Source organism: Camarhynchus parvulus, chromosome 4 (genome assembly GCF_901933205.1).
Source record: "Camarhynchus parvulus chromosome 4, STF_HiC, whole genome shotgun sequence".
NCBI lineage: Eukaryota > Metazoa > Chordata > Aves > Passeriformes > Thraupidae > Camarhynchus > Camarhynchus parvulus.
The window spans coordinates 4,141,065-4,158,095 of NC_044574.1; the positions used below are offsets into that span (position 1 = coordinate 4,141,065).

Below are 17,031 nucleotides of genomic sequence, written 5' to 3' on the forward strand. Positions count from 1 at the left end.
AATCCCATCCCTGTTTGCTGTACTGCCGGATGGTCCAAGGGAAGGTCACAAACACAGTGCTCAGTTCTGTTCTCTACCTCGTTTGGAGCAGGGAATCAAATTAGATCTTCCCAGGTAACCCCCAACACAATCTGCTTCTCTTTCCAGGTGTTTTGAAAGGTCTCTTCTGCCAAAGGAAAAAAAAAACCCAAAACAAAAATCCCAAAAAACCAAGCCCAGCCATGAGACATTTTGGAAGAAGATGTTTTGTGTTTCCAGACAGTTGTAATGATTTATTTTTTTTTCCTTTGATGCAGCAAACTTCTTTTGGAAGCAGCAGGATTTTGAGTTCTCAGGGGGTGACTGATGTACAGCCAGTGAGGCAATGAGAGGGTGCAGTGGAGTGGAAGGGCAGCTGATATCCAGAAAAAAAAAAAGGGCATTCCACTGAAATGTGAAATGTCAGGGCTGTCTTTGCTCAGGTCACTGAGTGTTTCCAGCACCTTGGTGACCTATGAGTGCATGAGAAGAGAGGAGTTGCTCGTAGCTGTTCACATCCAAAAAATGCCACTAGGAAGAACAAATGATACTTACTTGAAAATACAAGGGGCATGGGGGACAACAGTGAATTTTAATTTTTTTTTTTTTTTTTGTAAATAATTAGTCATCCTTCAGAGAAGCTCTTTTACATTGATTGCAACTGTCACAACCAGAGCCAAGTATTTGTCTGAATGGTTTTCATAATGTTTTCAGAGCTGTATTTGATTTGCCTGCTTTGCTTTATTAAAAAGCAAGGAAACATATAAATGCTGTCCACTCTCAGAAGAACTCCCAACAGCCTGTGTCATTGATATTTAAATGTGTAGAATCACAGAATCATCAAATTATTTGTGCTGGAAGAGACCTTTAAAGATCACCTGGTCCAGTCCCTGTGCCATATGCCACCAGTGTCCTCAAGCCTTTCTCCAAAGGGCTGCTCTCAATATTTTCATCACTCAATCTGCGCTGAAAGCACAATACCAAGGCATCTGTCCTGTGTGAGGGACTAGAGAGAAAACATAAGGATTAGCAAGATAATTAAAAAGAAAATAAAAGGAAAAAAAAGTCTATCAATATTTGCTTCAAGAGTTGTCAATATGTGCTTGTCTTTATTGTGGTTATGGAAAGTCTTGGGTAACTAATGAAATTTGAGCAAAGAGAAGGCAAAGGGGGAGAATTACAACTCTGAAACTTGTGGCCCACCCCTTTCAGAAATCTGTAGGGAAGACAGTTAAATTCAGAGAGCCAGGAATGTCCTTGTGTGAGCTGGAGCTGCTGATTTGATGAGTGTGTGATCCAGCTCTGGCCGCTTTCACTTCTGGCGTTCCCTGCCCACACCTGACCTCTGCCATAGGGAAATCCATGTTAATAGAATTTTCTCCTTTTAGCAAAGGCATCCTCACCTTTCTTTTGTGCTGCTGGAGCTGGGTAAGGAGGCCCTAATTCAGGATGGGGCTGAACTATTAATTAGTGAAGTTCTGTTATTCCAGCAGAGATCTGTGCTAGGACTGTGTGAAGCTTCTTTAATAAAATAAGAGAGCAAGGTTCCCTAGTGTGATCACAAAGCCAGGATCATTACAAGGCTGCCAAATGAGCTTATGGTAATTATCAAGTGATATATTTGATAATTGTACAGAATTTTGGGTGACTTCTGCATTAATTAGTAACAGAAGCTGATAGAGACATTCTTTCCTTTGTACCACTTTAGGTGGGGTAAGATATTTAAAATAAACCAGTTAGCTTGAAAGTCCTGCTGAAAAACCAAGCTATTTTAATAAGATAAAAGGTTATTACTATTTTTGCTTCATTTTTTTTCATGCAATTTATATAAATTCATAGGTTATTGGATTTTTAAAAATAGGAAGGAAGTTGAATGCCATGGATTTTTCTGTCACTGGTGTCAGAAGCCTTCCTTCCCCTTTGCCCTGTCCCAGTACAGCTGACTTTAAGTAACAGGAATTCTTATTTTGCAAGAGATTGCTTTTTTAGCCTCTTAACTCGTAATTTAATGTAATTTAAAGAAGCTGACACAAGGTGGGTAAAATGGCAATTTTCCAGTTTTTATGAGTGGTTTTTCTCCTATGGAGCTCTGTATTACCCAGAACCCAAACTGTTGGTGCAGAGACTGGAATCCAGAATTCCTTTTCCAAGGGAATGTCCTAGCCCCACCTGGAAATTTCTCTCCTTGTTTCATCTGAATGCTGTTGATCAGAGGGTAGTGAGATGTTGCCTTTTTTTGGATTTCATGCCAGTAGATCTTGTTTAAAATTTTAAAGCCTTTGCTTCAAGTTTACAAATCACAGAGCCAAACAAAGCCTCTAGCACCGTTTGTGATCTTGTGTTCTCTTGCTGGCATTTTTCCATGATTATATTTGAGTCTCACCTTTTGCCATGATGGAAACTTATTTTTTAATGGTAGAAACAAAATAAGGAAGAAAAAAAAAAGAGCAGCAAAACATCTATGAAGTGGGCTAAAACAGAATACACCAGTATTCCCTTTTGAAAAAGAGGATTGACTTTGGGGATGCTGTTTCCTATATATGAGTTATGATAAGTGGTAGAAAAAGTCTCCATCTTCTGTGGTAATTTGGATTTTCCTGTGGACTGCGTTAGTTGTGGACTCAGCAGCTCAGAGCATTGGCAAAGGTTTTCTGCTAGTACTGGATCCTCTTCTCTCTAGGACCTGCACATGTTCATCTGCTCTACACAGAAGTTCTTAACTGAGAAGATTTTAAGCGCAATCACAATTTAAGTGATTTTTTATCTATTTCTACATATTAAGCGGCATAACAAAAAGCAGTTCTTTTATTTCAAAAAGGCCCTAAAGAAAATAGTAATAAATGTTTTATTTCAATTTATTTATAACTATTTCCACATTGGGAAATTCGGATAAACTTTTCTTATGGTTTGGTGGTGGGTTAGAATTATTTGCATTTCTGTAGGTGTCCATAGCTAGATGCCAATGACAATGATCAACTATGAAAGGATCTTCAGGAAATTTCATGAGGAATATTTCCAAGGGAAAGCTAATAAAGAAAATATTATTTCTAGATACAAACAGTGGAAAAAAAAACCCAAACCATATGATGGATGAATATTACATTCCAGTCGCCAAGCAGACTCCTTCCTGAAAGGAGGCCCTGGATTAGTTTTTTTTTCTCCCAATGCATCCATATGGTATTTTCAAGCCCTGATTATAGATATAGGTACATATATTTATTCTTCCACAGTCTGTAGTTTTTAAATGTGATTTGGAAAAAAAATGGCTGAAAGAAAAAAAAAGTAGCACAAAGAGTGTGGTAAAAGACTTTTTGGTCAAAACTGTACCACAGACCTTGTCACTCTTCTGGTAACAGAAATGAGACGACAGTGAATTTTCATACTTGCTTTAGAATCTTTTGGTTTTTAGTGAAATGTCTTTTTTACAAAGGCATTTATTTTCTTACAGCAAATTTGTGGTTTAGAACACTGATACAACACTACAGATGCCCTGGTTTGTATCCTGGTTAGGGAGAACTGCATCCCTGCTCATTTTTTGGTGCATTTAACACCTGCTGATACCAAATTCAACATTCCAGTTTTACAGAGCAGCAGCCTGGTGCTGCTGGAGTCGTGCAGGATTCCCTCTTTGCCAGCACTCAGCTGTGGGATGTACACACTGGGCTGTGATTTTAAGCTTTCTAATCAGTTTATTGACAGCTCAATAAAGAATTCCTTCAGGAGATTCTGCAAACATGGAAGCAGTTTCCTTCTGTTTAAATACTGGTAGGATCATTTTGCTGCCTGCTGTGGTTTTATGACAAAATATTAGGAATACAGTGAAGCAGCACTAAGGCAAAGAGTTTTAACCTGTATAATCTTTGCAGGGGGAGCTCTTTGTACCTTTCATGTCTGGAAAATAGCCACAATGCTTTTGTCACCACTTGCATGTCACTGCCAGGACATTATCTCAAGGGACAATTGCTTTTTGAGTGGTTTCTGACCCTTGTGTGTTCAGATTCCATTTTATCAGTGTCTTCATTTTTTAAAAATGAAAACAAGTAACAAAAACGATGCTTTGGCACCACAGCCCTGCCATGCCTGGTTCTTATCTTTTTCTTTTTGCTGCTTGGCTTTGATTTGCTTAGCCCAGACTGAGGAGAGGTTAAAAGAAAAACCCTCTTTTGGGGGACGTGCCGCTGGATTTTATACTTCCAATTTTATCTATTCAAAACATGTGGCCACAACATCCCTTCCAGGGCACAGAAAATAGTGTGAGGATTGAATTAGGTGTTCCTATAAATAGAGGATTGTTGAAACTGACAAAAACTTGTTTTTCCTGCCCAAAGGTAACGACGCTGGTGAACACGAGCAATAAAGGACCGTCTGGCAAGAAGAAAGGGCGCTCGAAGAAGGCTCATGTTCTGGCTGCCTCAGTGGAGCAGGCCACTCAGAACTTCTTGGAAAAAGGAGACCAAATTGCTAAAGAGAGCCAGGATCTCAAGGAGGAGTTGGTTGCTGCTGTAGATGATGTTCGAAAACAAGGTTTGTGGGAAAATGTGAATTCTTTTTCTTCTTTTCTGCCAAGGTTGGGATTAAATTGTGAGATGGTATTTATTGTTTGGACTCAGATCTTTATTAGTTCTTATCTGTGTTACAGTCTCACAGAGGGTGAGTTCTACAGCACTTCACTAACAAGGTAAAAATGGAGCCCCATCTCTCTCTCTACAAGGCCTTTTAAGGATAAACTGTCCAATTAAGAAATGACACCTAAATTATTTTTACTTTTAACCCAATAACCAACCACCCGTGCCCTGCAATGCAGACTGTTTTATCCAATTACATAAAAACCACCCAAACCCATGGGAGTAGAAGGTGAAGAAGAAGGTAAAGAAGGACCAGCCTGTGCCCTACAACCTCCATCTTGCTTTATATATATATATTACTATATTCTAAAACCTTAAACTCTTAAGTTTTCCGCCATGTGATATTACACATTTCTATTCAAACTCCATATCCACAATCCCAGTTCTGTTATTCCATTTTGGAAGCCTTCTCCACAGCCTCAGGTTAAATGAGTGTTCTCCTGGGGGTCAGTGCCTGGCAGCACAGAAAGTCTGAAATTCTCAGCATCCAGGGTTCCAACAGGAAAAAATACTTGATGGGAGTAGAGCTTTGCCCAGTGCCAAAGCTTACTGTTCCATTTCAGCCTGGTTTTTATTCTTCTATGTGACAAAATGATGTGATTTTTTTCACTTGGCTGAATGTGAGCAGTTGTTTAAAGCCTGTGGGTGCAAATGTAGCACTAGGATTATGGTACATATGTTTCTGAACAATCTAACAATTATCAACCAGATAGAAGAGCAGCATAGAAATACTTGTGATTTCAAATATATAAAAAAATAGCATCAAAGCCTAAAAATATAAATAGATACTCACAAGGTCTGATAATTTTCTTTCAAAAGATAAAATGGGTATGAGGTGCTTTCAAATTTACCTGTGTGGTAGGGGAAAAATATGTTTTCAATATATGCCTATGACAAAATGTTTCAGTTTTATTGACTTTGTAATTATTTTTATTGCAGCAGAATTAAGTACCTTTCAAGTTTATTCCATTGTAACTCCTACAATCTAAAGATACCATCTGCCATTATCATCAGCCCTGGGTTTTAGAACAAGACTGAGAGATCTCCAACTGAGATTTCCAAGGGAGTCTAAAGGATTTGGGTGTAAAATACTGATATTCAGTGAGTTACTCCCCTAGAACTCATACTATGTTTTTTTTTTATCTTACAAAAATTGGACTGAAGTGATCATAAGAGAATAATGCAGGGTTAAATTTTGTGTATATAAGCACTGATTAGTGAATATTCCAGTCTGTTCTCTCCTGAGGGTATTTCTTCCTCCTTTCCTCTCTGTTTTCATGTTCCTGTGTGGTTTGGGTTTTCTTAAACATTCAATTGTCAGTACATCAGAATAAGTTAAGTATTTGCTGTGTGCTCTATGTTCAATGATATTCCAGTATTCTAGTGGGGTTTTATGGGTTTTTTTGGTTATTTTTTCTGCTGGGTGTTTGTTGCTGTGATGGTGGGGTTTTGGTTGGGTGGGTTTTTTAGATTTTTAATGCTTATGCCTGGCTGTTCTGGCATTAATTTTTATTTGTTAACTACTTCAGTTTCCTGTTGCTTACATGACTTATTTTGTGTTGTGTCAAGTTGTAGCTCAGCATCTTCAGTTGTGACATGAGTGCCCATGTGCTCTCTGAATTTATAACATTTTCCCTTTTGAGTTTGTGATGCTGACTCAGCTTCTCCTCAGGAGCCTTCTCCTGAATTAGAGGCATCAACCTAAACTTGCACACTCTTTATCTAGACTGAATTTCTGTCTTTTTACATGACAAAAAGACTTTTACTTTTCGTAACTTATATTTAGAAAAAACCAACCCAAACAACAATGAAGAAGCAGAGAGGAGGGAAAAGATCTTAAACAGAATTACACAGAATGACACAGACATTCATCTCTTGTCAACACTCCAGGCTGGGGAAAAAAAGCCTGTCAGAAAAGTGGAGCAGCTTTTTTTGGGGCCTGTTCAACGTGATCCCATAATGAGGAGAGCAGGAGATACCACACACCATTATTAGCACCCACGAGCCGTGTAAATGAGAGCAGCCCTGGTGTGATGTGAAATGATATGTTTAGCTGGGTGGCATAAAGAGCTGGATTAATGAACTGAGGCTGTGTTTTCCTGGCTGATTTCCTGGCAGGGTTCCAGCTGGGATAATTACATCGTCAACCTAAAAATGTCTGCGGCACTTACAGCTGGCTCTTGGTGTGCTCTTCATTTCCTGCCCTGCGTTGCTGGGTAGTGTTGTGTCCTACTAAAGGCAGCAATTCACTCCAGGGACTCCTGCTTTCCATTGATAGGTGTGGAACAAATGCTTTATATCAGTGCAAAATGCTTTGCAATGAATGAGAATGTCCATGGTGTTAAGATTCTTGTTCCTTCTGTAGCGTGGAAGGGTCATTTCTGTTGGCTGTAGAAGACTTCGGTGATAAATGGGTTTGATTTATGAAACCTGTTCTAAAAACACAAAGAGCAAAAACCAGAAGTGTAAGAACCTAAATGAGGGATGTGGGACTCCAGGCAGCTCTTCAAAATGCAGTTTATTCCATCCAAGATGTCACAGCAGTCTAGGGTGGTGGGTGACAGAGCCTGTGCCTACAGCTGTCAGCTCCAGCTGCAGGCAGGCCTGGAGACCCTGAGTTTAGGTTACAATGCATTATAGACTTTTCTTTGCTGAGCATCTTCATACAGTAGAACCAGTCTATACCTGAAATGTTATCTCTAGCCTATCATAACTACTGTAATTACCATATTCATATTGCTATTCTCCAATCACCAGAAGTTAATACATTACAGTTTAAGCTAGAAGTTGTTTTTCAGTTTTCTTGAAGTGGAAAATTCTGAGACCTTTTTTCTACTTGCAACATTTGCTGACTTGTTTGCCTGTGCTTTCTGCTTGGTAAAAACATCTTCTTGTTTGAGGTGGGTTTATCCTTTGCTCTAAGTCATAAAAACCCCTTCTAACTAACACACCCTTTGTCTCCTTGGTTATCCAGTAAGACTGGCTCAGCAATTCTTTTCTTCTCTATCAAAATTTGCTTCCATCTCTATTCCTTCATCAGACTCTACATTCAAAAATCTTTCTGCCAAGCACACATATCTGTGAGACTTTCTTGTCAAACTTACATCCTTCCCAACACAAAAGATATGCTGCCTAAAGCTCATCCCTGTGTATCTCTGTATCCCACAATGATTCCATGATAGGAGCACTTACACTTCAAAACCACCACAGTGAGATTGTCCAGTTGCTGGGCCATTGAATGCTTTGCTGTGGGTGTTTATTCTGGTGCTGTCAAAGTTGTGTAAAAGATCTCCCAGATGGGGGACAAAGAAGACCTGGGAAATGTGGAAGTTTATCATTCATGCCTTTTTATATTAAGGAATATAAATTAAGGAAAAGCAGACAGGTGTTGGAACCAGATGATCTGTAAGGTCCCTTCCAACCCAAACCATTCCATGATTCCATGACCATAAAGAGTGAAGCTACAAACCCTGAGAAGTGCAGGGAAGTGAAGATAAACTCACAGGAATTAAAATACAGCATATGCTATACTCACAGCATAAGTGTCTAAATGCAACTGATCTTTTATTGATCAGTAGAGAGCAAGGAAATTCCCTATGGAGGAGAAATTCAGGCCATGATTGACACAAAAATCTATCAAGAACTGCAGTTCCACTGGGCTCCAGTTTGATTAAATGTGTTAGGACACAGCCTGGGATGCTGCAGAAAGCAACACAAGGACATAGTCTATATTCATGTAAATTTATTCTTTCTGGTGAATGGCTTTGGCAATTTCTGTCTGTAGGTATGTGCTAGTGAGGGCCTGATTTTAATGTAATTTTCCTGGAAGTTTTCTGGCATATAGCTGAAATTTCCATTAGAAACATGATTTAGTCCAGCCACTGGTTGTTGTGTTATAAATTGTTTTGCTTTTCAAGCATGGTAGATAAAATTTTACACCACAATATGAAATTCATCAAGGGACAGAAAAAACCTATTGATATTTTTTGTGTTTGAAGACAGGGTAAAGTTGAGGTAGACTTAATTTTTTGTTCATGCAGATTTATGGACATTGTAAAAAAGAATGTGACCTGTGTGCTCTGTGACTATCTTGACATTGTGGATGAATGTCTCTGAGACATGGAAGTGACTTTAACTTTCTTGGCAATTTTTTTCTCTCTGACAGGACCAAAATTAATATTTTTAGTGCTTTAATGCTTTTAACCATCTAGTTTTGAATTTTTTTGAATGAAATTTTAAAACTAGAACTAAATTTTATGCAAAATGGTTTCTAGAGAAATCTAGAGAATCTAGAATCTAGATAACCTGTTTTTTTAGACAAAAAAAAATCCCTGATCTTTTCACTTAAACATATGCTCTCCCTATGCTTATTTATAACCTTTTCACTGAAGTATATGGGAACTTTTTTTTCCTTACAGAAGTTAGCATGTTCTAGTTCTTGATAGTGGAAAAAGCGTCTGTGGAAAGAAATTACTGAAAAACAGGTTTTTTTAGGCAAACTAGAATTTCTATTCATCCTGAAAGGTGAAGTGGGGCATGTGGGCAGTCCTGCTTAATGGGACAATGAATCTTGGACTGCACTTTTGAAAGAACCTGTGTGTACAATAAACATATTCTCTTTTTTCCAATATCTATGATGAGGTGCCCTGCAACTTGCTTTTTGTCTGGCTGGTGGCTCATGCCTGGGCTGAACGCTTTTAGCACAAAGATTTGAAGTTTTCTATTCAGCAAATCACTGGACTCATGGCCTGAAAACTCTTACCTTGTTAATAAAAAAATATTCCTTTTCTAGTTTGAATTGCTTGTTACATATGGAAGGGACTTCAATTGTTATTCATGTTTGCAATGCTCCTCCTGAGAATCTGGGCCCCTAAGTACCATTCCATGCTAATGCTGGCTCTTTCAGACTCTTTTCCATCCATTAATTATCTTTCAGCTCTCTGAGAATTTGAGCTGCAGAAAGACAACAAAATTGCTACTCCAAAATGATTTAAAACACTTATGAGGAAAAAGCAGATGTTGTAGAGCATCTCCAAGAGTTGCTATAGAGAAAAGTAGGGTCAGGGGTTCCCAAAACCAGGAGTGAGGCTGCTGCAGCTCCATGGCCCTAGTTTGAAGCAGGAATGAGACTGATCCTTTATTTCCAGTAGGTACATGGACACAAGCACACGTATACAGCTCATGTATATAATACATGTATAATATACATGTATATAATTTATATTTATGGCTGACCACACACATCAGCCTCTCAGCACTCACTGTTCTATGATTCTGTGAGACACTGGAACTGTCTGCCCAAAGAGGTCATGCTTTGTAGGGGGATAGAACATAAGTAAATAAAGGTAGTATGGAAAGTAATCTTACCCCCTAAAGAGTTGCAGCTGAGCCAATTTTTAAGGATTAGGAGCAGGCCTGATGTTAACAGGCCACAGCTATAGCCACTCAGAAGCGTGTTATAAAAGAGTGGATTGGGTGGTTGGGGGGAACTGGTGCCAGTTGGCTGCTGTGAGGATGAGAAAGAGTTGGTGCCTAGAGGAGATGCCTACAAGAAACATCAAGGGGGTATGAAACTCTAGAAATATGGAACTCTTGCAATGTAATGACAATAGAACTGTTGCATTATATATGATAACAGTGCTTACTGCATCACTGGAATTATTCAAGGTCAGGTTGGATGGGGCTGTGAGCAACCTGGTCTAGTTGAGGTGTCCCTGCACATTGCAAGGGATGGGCTAGGTAACCTTCAAAATCCCTTCTAACACGAAGTATTTTATCTTTTTGTGAAACAAACCCAACCACACCAATGTCTTGTCCTGCTCCACTCCGTTCCTGATCAGGATTGATCCTTAAGGAGAAAACTAAAAGTGGAGAAAAAATGAAATGCATACAGGGCATGGCAGGAGGGTTGAAACTAGATAGTCCTTTAAGGTCCCTTCCAACCCAAGCCATTCCATAATTTTATGACTTTCTGTACACATTAGATTTAGGCTTTTTGGGAGAACTGCTGATGATAGTGGCTCTTGGTAAAGCCAGCTGGCTGTCCAAGGATCTTCACTTCTTTTCTATTCTCTCCACCATTTCCAAAAGATTTATTTCTGTTTAGTCCTGGCTGGAGCTTTTCTGATATTAATTTCACTTCTCAGTGTTTTGTTTAAGCTCATGTTAGTTTAAATTTATGAAAGTGACTTCCATCTCCCAGGTGTGTTTGTTATAAGGGGTAGTTGGTGTTTGATATATTGCCTGAACATGTCAGTTTGAGACAGATTTTGGAAAAGCAGTGGTTTAAGTTTGAAAAGTAATATAAATTAATACATTTGGCAATTTTCTTATCCTATGTTTATTTACATTGTCTTTCTTGAAGATTTTATACTGTTGTGGCTTTATATCAGGATAAATCAGAATAAAGTGTCTTTAACATGGCAGCTTCTGATAGTTGTCCAAAATAAAATTATACTCAAAACTGAAAGATAGGGAAGTAGTGTTTCCTCCAGAAACATTTGATTTGAATATTAAAATCAAATCCTGAAATTACTGCTTGTTCTTTTAGAAGAAGTATTACTGTTAGTAAAGGTTTTATTTGAGAAAGTATTACAGAAATGCAGCACAGTTAAAAGAAAAAAAAATCCCTATCAAGGGACTGTAACTAGGCCATGTTTTGCAGTAAATATTTAACTCCACCATCCATTAGTATGCATTAAATTTCTGGATTCAGGTCAAATTTGGAGAATAGCTTCACTAGGATTTAAATTAAGAAAATTATTAAAAGAAAAAAAAAATCTTAGAAATTGGGATAGCTACCACAGGCAGTTATCTTGCCTTGTTCTGTCTTCCAGCAGTAATTCCCAGACTGGATAGGCTTAATCCACAGTGAGTAATCCTCAGCAGCGTTTAATGTACAGCCTTTTCAATTAAGTTTTGAGCTAACCATGAGCAATGTTCTGCAAGGAGATTTCCTCCATGCATGAAATTTGTATTTGTGTCCCCTCTGTGCGTAATTCAGTGTGGAGATTGGAGCTGAAGTCCCTGACCCCTCAGAACGATTCTGTGAAGCTGCAGAGCACCACAGGGTGAGAATCTTGACCTCTCTTTTTGAAGCTGTTCTGATTTATGTGTTACTGAAACTTCCTCTGAGTCCCAGCTGAGTGCTGGAAATGAAATCACTGTTGATTCATTAGGCAGAAGTTCTGAACTGAAATTCTATTTCTTCAACATTAAAAAAAAAAAAAAAAGGAGGAAATAAAAAGGAAATTTTGAGTCATCTTTGAACTGGAAAATCAGTTATTTTAGTCTGTCAGATCAAAAGTATTTGGAAGGAAATTCCTTTTAGCCTGGCACAGTAGTGACCTCAGATGACCGTGTAGGTCAGTGATGGAAGTTTTTAGCAGAGCGAAGGAACTGAATGTTTCACCAGCTGTCTGATGAAGGATAGGGAAACTGGTGGGAGATCAGGATGGTGTAGAGGCTTTGTCTGGGATATTTAAATTGGGAAGTAGCATACTGAAGGGAGAAAGAGTCAAGGAGATGAGCTTAAGGTTTGGTCACTGCTTTATGCTTCTGCCACTGAACAGTGAATTTTCAGTTTTTCAAAAACTAACTGGAAAATTGCAAGAATGACTTTGTGATGATTGATGATTGCACACACACAAAATAAAGAATTACTAACAAACTTACAATAAAATTTCATTCTGTTGAGTAAATTGCACAAAGGAATTCAGTTTTTAACAGTGGTTATTTCTGCTTAGTTGAAAGAGGGAATGGCATTAAACTGAAGGAGGGCAGGTTTAGATTAGGTCTGAAGCGAAAATCCTCCCTGTGAGGGTGGTGAGGCCCTGGCACAGGTTGCCCAGAGGAGCTGTGGGAGCCGAGGCTCTTCCTTTTACGGTGGCTTTTGTGAAGGCGGGAGCTTCTCTTCAAGGGTGCTTGTTTGCAGCCACAGCCACTGGTAAAGATACATTTTGTAATTAGAAACTGTTTTGAGGTGAATTTTGTGAGCTCTAGAGGCAGCAAGAAAAGCCAGCAAGGTCCTGTGTGGGACCTCTGAACCTGAGAGAAGCAGAGAAAAGAATGATCAAAACAATTCTTATGTCATTTGCTGTGCCTGTGTTGTGCCAAAGTAGAATGCAATATTGAAATTGTTTACCCAGAGTGATGGTGTTTTGTTTCCTTGGCAAGTGTGTGTGTGTTGGGACTGTCGGCTGAGTGGGGTGCGGTTGAGCGCTTGACAGATTCAGTGTAGATGTAATGCAATACAGTGTAATATAGGATAGAATAATATAGTTTAATAAAGTAATTAATTAGCCTTCTAATAAAATGGAGTCCTCCTCATCATTTCTCTCCCTCTCATTGGGGTTGCACTGCATTTACTGTAGTCCGCCGTGTCCTGTGTGGACAGAGCGCTCGTCTCATCCCCTCACGCCACAGCGGCTGTGGCAGAGCCTGTAAAAATGGCGGGAACCAGCAGCGGGAGCAACGCGGACACCACGTGAGCTGGAAAATTTTTATCTGCCTCTAGAACTGCTATTTGGGCTCCTGCTTCTCTGGTATGGGTTGCTGCCATTTTGTCTCTTTTTTCCTGGGGCCCGCAGTCACCCTTTTGGAGGGGACGGGTGTGGCGCCATCTTCCCTTTGTCCTTTAGCCTCAAGGCCGCCTCAGGCGGGCGCCATCTTGGGAAGGCCCATTCCAACGTTTTGGGTCTCTCTTTGTGTCTATGAGGTTTGTGAGATTGGGTAGTTTTGTACCTAGCAGTTATTTAGTGTTGTTTTTTGTCTGTTGCTGCTCCATTTGTTAGTAAACAGTTGTTTTTTCACTTACATCTCCTCATAATCTTTCCTTACTGGTGGCAAGGGATTGGTTGGAATTAAGCAGAGGTGGCTCATTTTGGAGCGTCCAACTTTATAAATGGTCTTAAACCAAGACACTGTCCCATCTCTGGAAGGGTTCAAGGCCAAGCTGCATGGGGCTTGGAGCAACCTGGTTTAGTGGAAGGTCCCCCTGTCCATGGCAGGGGATGGAAAAAGATGAGCTGTAAGGTCTCTTCCAACCCAAACCATTTCATGAGTCTATGATTACGCAGTGGCATTTATTGAGAAAGATGCAGGCAGTCCTTGGGGCACTAAGCTCTATCTGGGACTCTTCCTTGCCCCACTGCTCAGTCCTCCTATTTGCCTACAGTTCATTTTGTTCTGTGTTCTTTATTTTTTGACTGCATTTTCCATGGCAGTCATCCAACTTCAAAAGTTGTATAAAAGCTTCTTTCTCCCATACAGATTAGGCTTTAATTTTGGATATGGTTTCAGAAAGCGGTATTCGATAAGAGAAATATTAAAAATGACAGCATGAAAATTTGAAATATACTTTCTATTATCTGAGTCCTAAAAGATGCTTAGTCAGTATATAAAAGGCTTTAATTTATTGCCTTTCTATTTACCATTTTGAACACGTCTTTTTCTGAAGTACATTTTTCACATACTACAAAGGCCAGTAATACTTTACAGAGTGAGGGAATATAAAATGTTGTAATCAAATAAGAGGCACTGATTTCCTCTGAGAAGTGTCAAATTATAGCATTCTGATCTCCAGCTATCTTGTTCTCTGTTTTAATCCCTTTATCAGAGACAAATTCTTTTTAGATTCTAGATCTGTGAGATATTCCAGCTGCTGTTTATATATGAACATGGGGAAAAGAGCCTGTTCTGTATAGCTGATGGAATTTCGAATTATTTTCATGCCTACTAAAAATAAAATTGTAGGCTCTCCACTGATTTTGATTTTGGATGTTTGCAAATTTCATTCAGCTATAATTGTTTCAATTGACTTTGAGATCTGGGCTTTTTTTTTGTATTTTAGTTGTAGATAAGTCAGTTGTTAACCTCTGTTCATATTATGTGATTTCTACACTATGTGACGAAATACGTGTTTTTTTCTTCGGGAAATATGTCACCTCTACTTCCTTTCACCTGTTTGTGGTGGACTTTATGGTTTTAAATCTCTCTTTATTTTATTTATTCAACACTTATCTGAACAGAGAATTTGGGTGGAACTTGGGCAAAAAAGGAGAGTCAGTGACTTTTGTGAAAAGGGACAAGGGACGGGTGGCTCAGGAAAGCTACAGGGACATTCGGAGGTCATGCAGAGAGAAAATGGCAAGGGCCAGAGCCCAGCTAGAACTGAAATCTGGCTGCTGCCATAGAAAACCAATAAAAAAGGATTCTACACATTCATTCACAACAGGAGTAGAACAAATTTTGGGGGCTTCATTCTGTTCCCATCTCTGCTTTTCAGCTCAGAGCACTGGGTACCTGAAGGACAACTCCTCTTCCTGTTGGAGACTGAGGCAAAGAAGGAATGTAGTACTTCAGCATTTTCTTCATCCTTTGTGACTGCTCACTCACAAAGGATGAGGATGGACATAAATCAAAAGGATGGACATAATGGAATCATGGAATGGTTTGGGATGAAAGGGACCTTAAAGCTCATCTAGTTGCAATGCTCTGCCATGGCAGGGACACCTTCTACTAGACCAGGTTGCTCAGAGCCATCTCCAGCCTTGATTCCCCTCAGCATCCCTTCTGCCATGCCCAGGTATTTATAAAGGACAGTCTTAACAGTCAACCATCATTTTTTCTATTACCTATACAGGCTTAGACTGATGTTCATTTCTTTCTGTTCTCATTACAAACCTAATGATAATCGTGTCTTGTTTATGAGCCTTTTCCTGTGCACACAGCAATCTGCCTTTCTGGGTGTTGATGGAGGGCTATAGATTGGTTTTGTGTTTTGATCTCTGCACTGGAATGTAAATTCACACCATGAGGCTCAGTTATCTCATTATCTCTCTGCACAGAAGCTCTTGCAATTTTTAAACATTCAAGCAATGAGTATGGTTATATAAGGGAGCTCTTACATTAGCACATAGGTGTCACTGCATGTATGTGAATTCCCATTGAAACTGGCAATAAATTCTTAGGTTACTGAAATGTTGCCAAGTCAAAATTGCAAAAATTAATTTTTAAACATAGTTCCCAATTTTGGAAAGATAAACTTAATCTTCATGTAAGCTGAGGCTTTGAGCATGATTTTAAAATCTTTGGTAATTTGTTTTATGGCAAAAAAATAACTGTGTTGAATCTCAAATATAGGTTATTATAAACAATGTGTGCAGGTTATGTGAACTAATAGAAGAATTGAAATATTTTTTTAAAGTGCTCTTGTACCTTCAGTCTGTTTCTCTGTGTAAACTTACAGATGCTCTCTCTGTATTTTGTCTTCTTTATCATCTTTTTCTTACTGTAAGTCTATACTGTAGATTTTCCCTGTGCTGATGGTTCTCCCATATCTGCTTCTCTCCTTTCTCATCCTCTCTCCTACAGGAGTATCTTTCTAAATTTTTGTATTTAATTTTTTCTTTTTTTTTTCTCTTTTTTGGCTGCAAACCCTCAGTTGCCCAGCATTAACGTGCCTGTCCTCTTAATTCCAGCTGGGGTTGTGGGAAGGTTTTTTTTCTACTTTTAGGTATGTTTTTTCCCTAGATTAAGCAGTGTTCCCTCCTTCTCTTAGTGCTTCAAGACATTCAGGTAGGATCAAAGTGTAAGGAAAAGCGTAAATTAGCAGGAACACAAAAGTGACCCTCAAAACAAACAGGGAGCTGATAATCCACCAAACTGATCAATGTTACCATCAATCCTTCCCCCTCCTCACAGTGCTTCCCATGTGCTGACATTATCAACTTGCTGTTCCCTCTTTTTCACAGATCACTGGGATTTTTTGTTAAATTTTGTTATGAAAATGCATCGTGCTGGAAAATATCAACCCTTTGAACTGAAGCTTATCTCAAAAAAATATCAATTTCAAATAAACTCTTTATTGGGTATTTTCTTTTCATATGATGATAGAGAGTGATGGAACTGATTCTAATTATGATTTTGAACTTGGTTCACAGTGCCTTGGGCACAGATAGAATCTACCCTTGAACTTGCTTTCCTGTACAGTATTTGTGAGCCTCTTCAAGCACCAGGATGAAAATAATATCCAGAATGGTTGAATCTGTGTGCCTAATGCCACAGTGGTTTTCTTGGTGTGCTTCCTTTTCCATGAATTTTGGGTGCTTTTCAAATGTTGTTCCCTTCTGTACCTGATATGTTAAATTTATTAATGACAGCTCTGTTGAAATTAATAAATTGTTATGCAGAAACCCATTAAATGATTAAACTCAAGGACTAGGACTTAGGGATTTTTCTTTGTCAGTTCCATTCATTTTAGTCCTTTTTTACAATAATGATTTTAATGAATGTACCATGCACAGTTCACCAGAAAGACAGCAACTTTTCCTAACATTTTCCACTGCAGTTTCTTACTTTGGTGATGAACTATTCTGCTCATTTTGAA

At 38.9% G+C, this 17,031-nt stretch overlaps 1 protein-coding gene across 1 annotated transcript in view; it reads left to right on the plus strand.

Moving 5' to 3' along the window:
• CTNNA2 (catenin alpha 2) overlaps positions 1 to 17,031 on the plus strand; it is a 418,638-nt gene that overhangs the window by 36,064 nt on the left and 365,543 nt on the right. Inside the window, 1 exon segment of the mRNA XM_030948202.1 lies at positions 4,347 to 4,542. Coding sequence (XP_030804062.1) covers positions 4,347 to 4,542 — 196 coding nt within the window.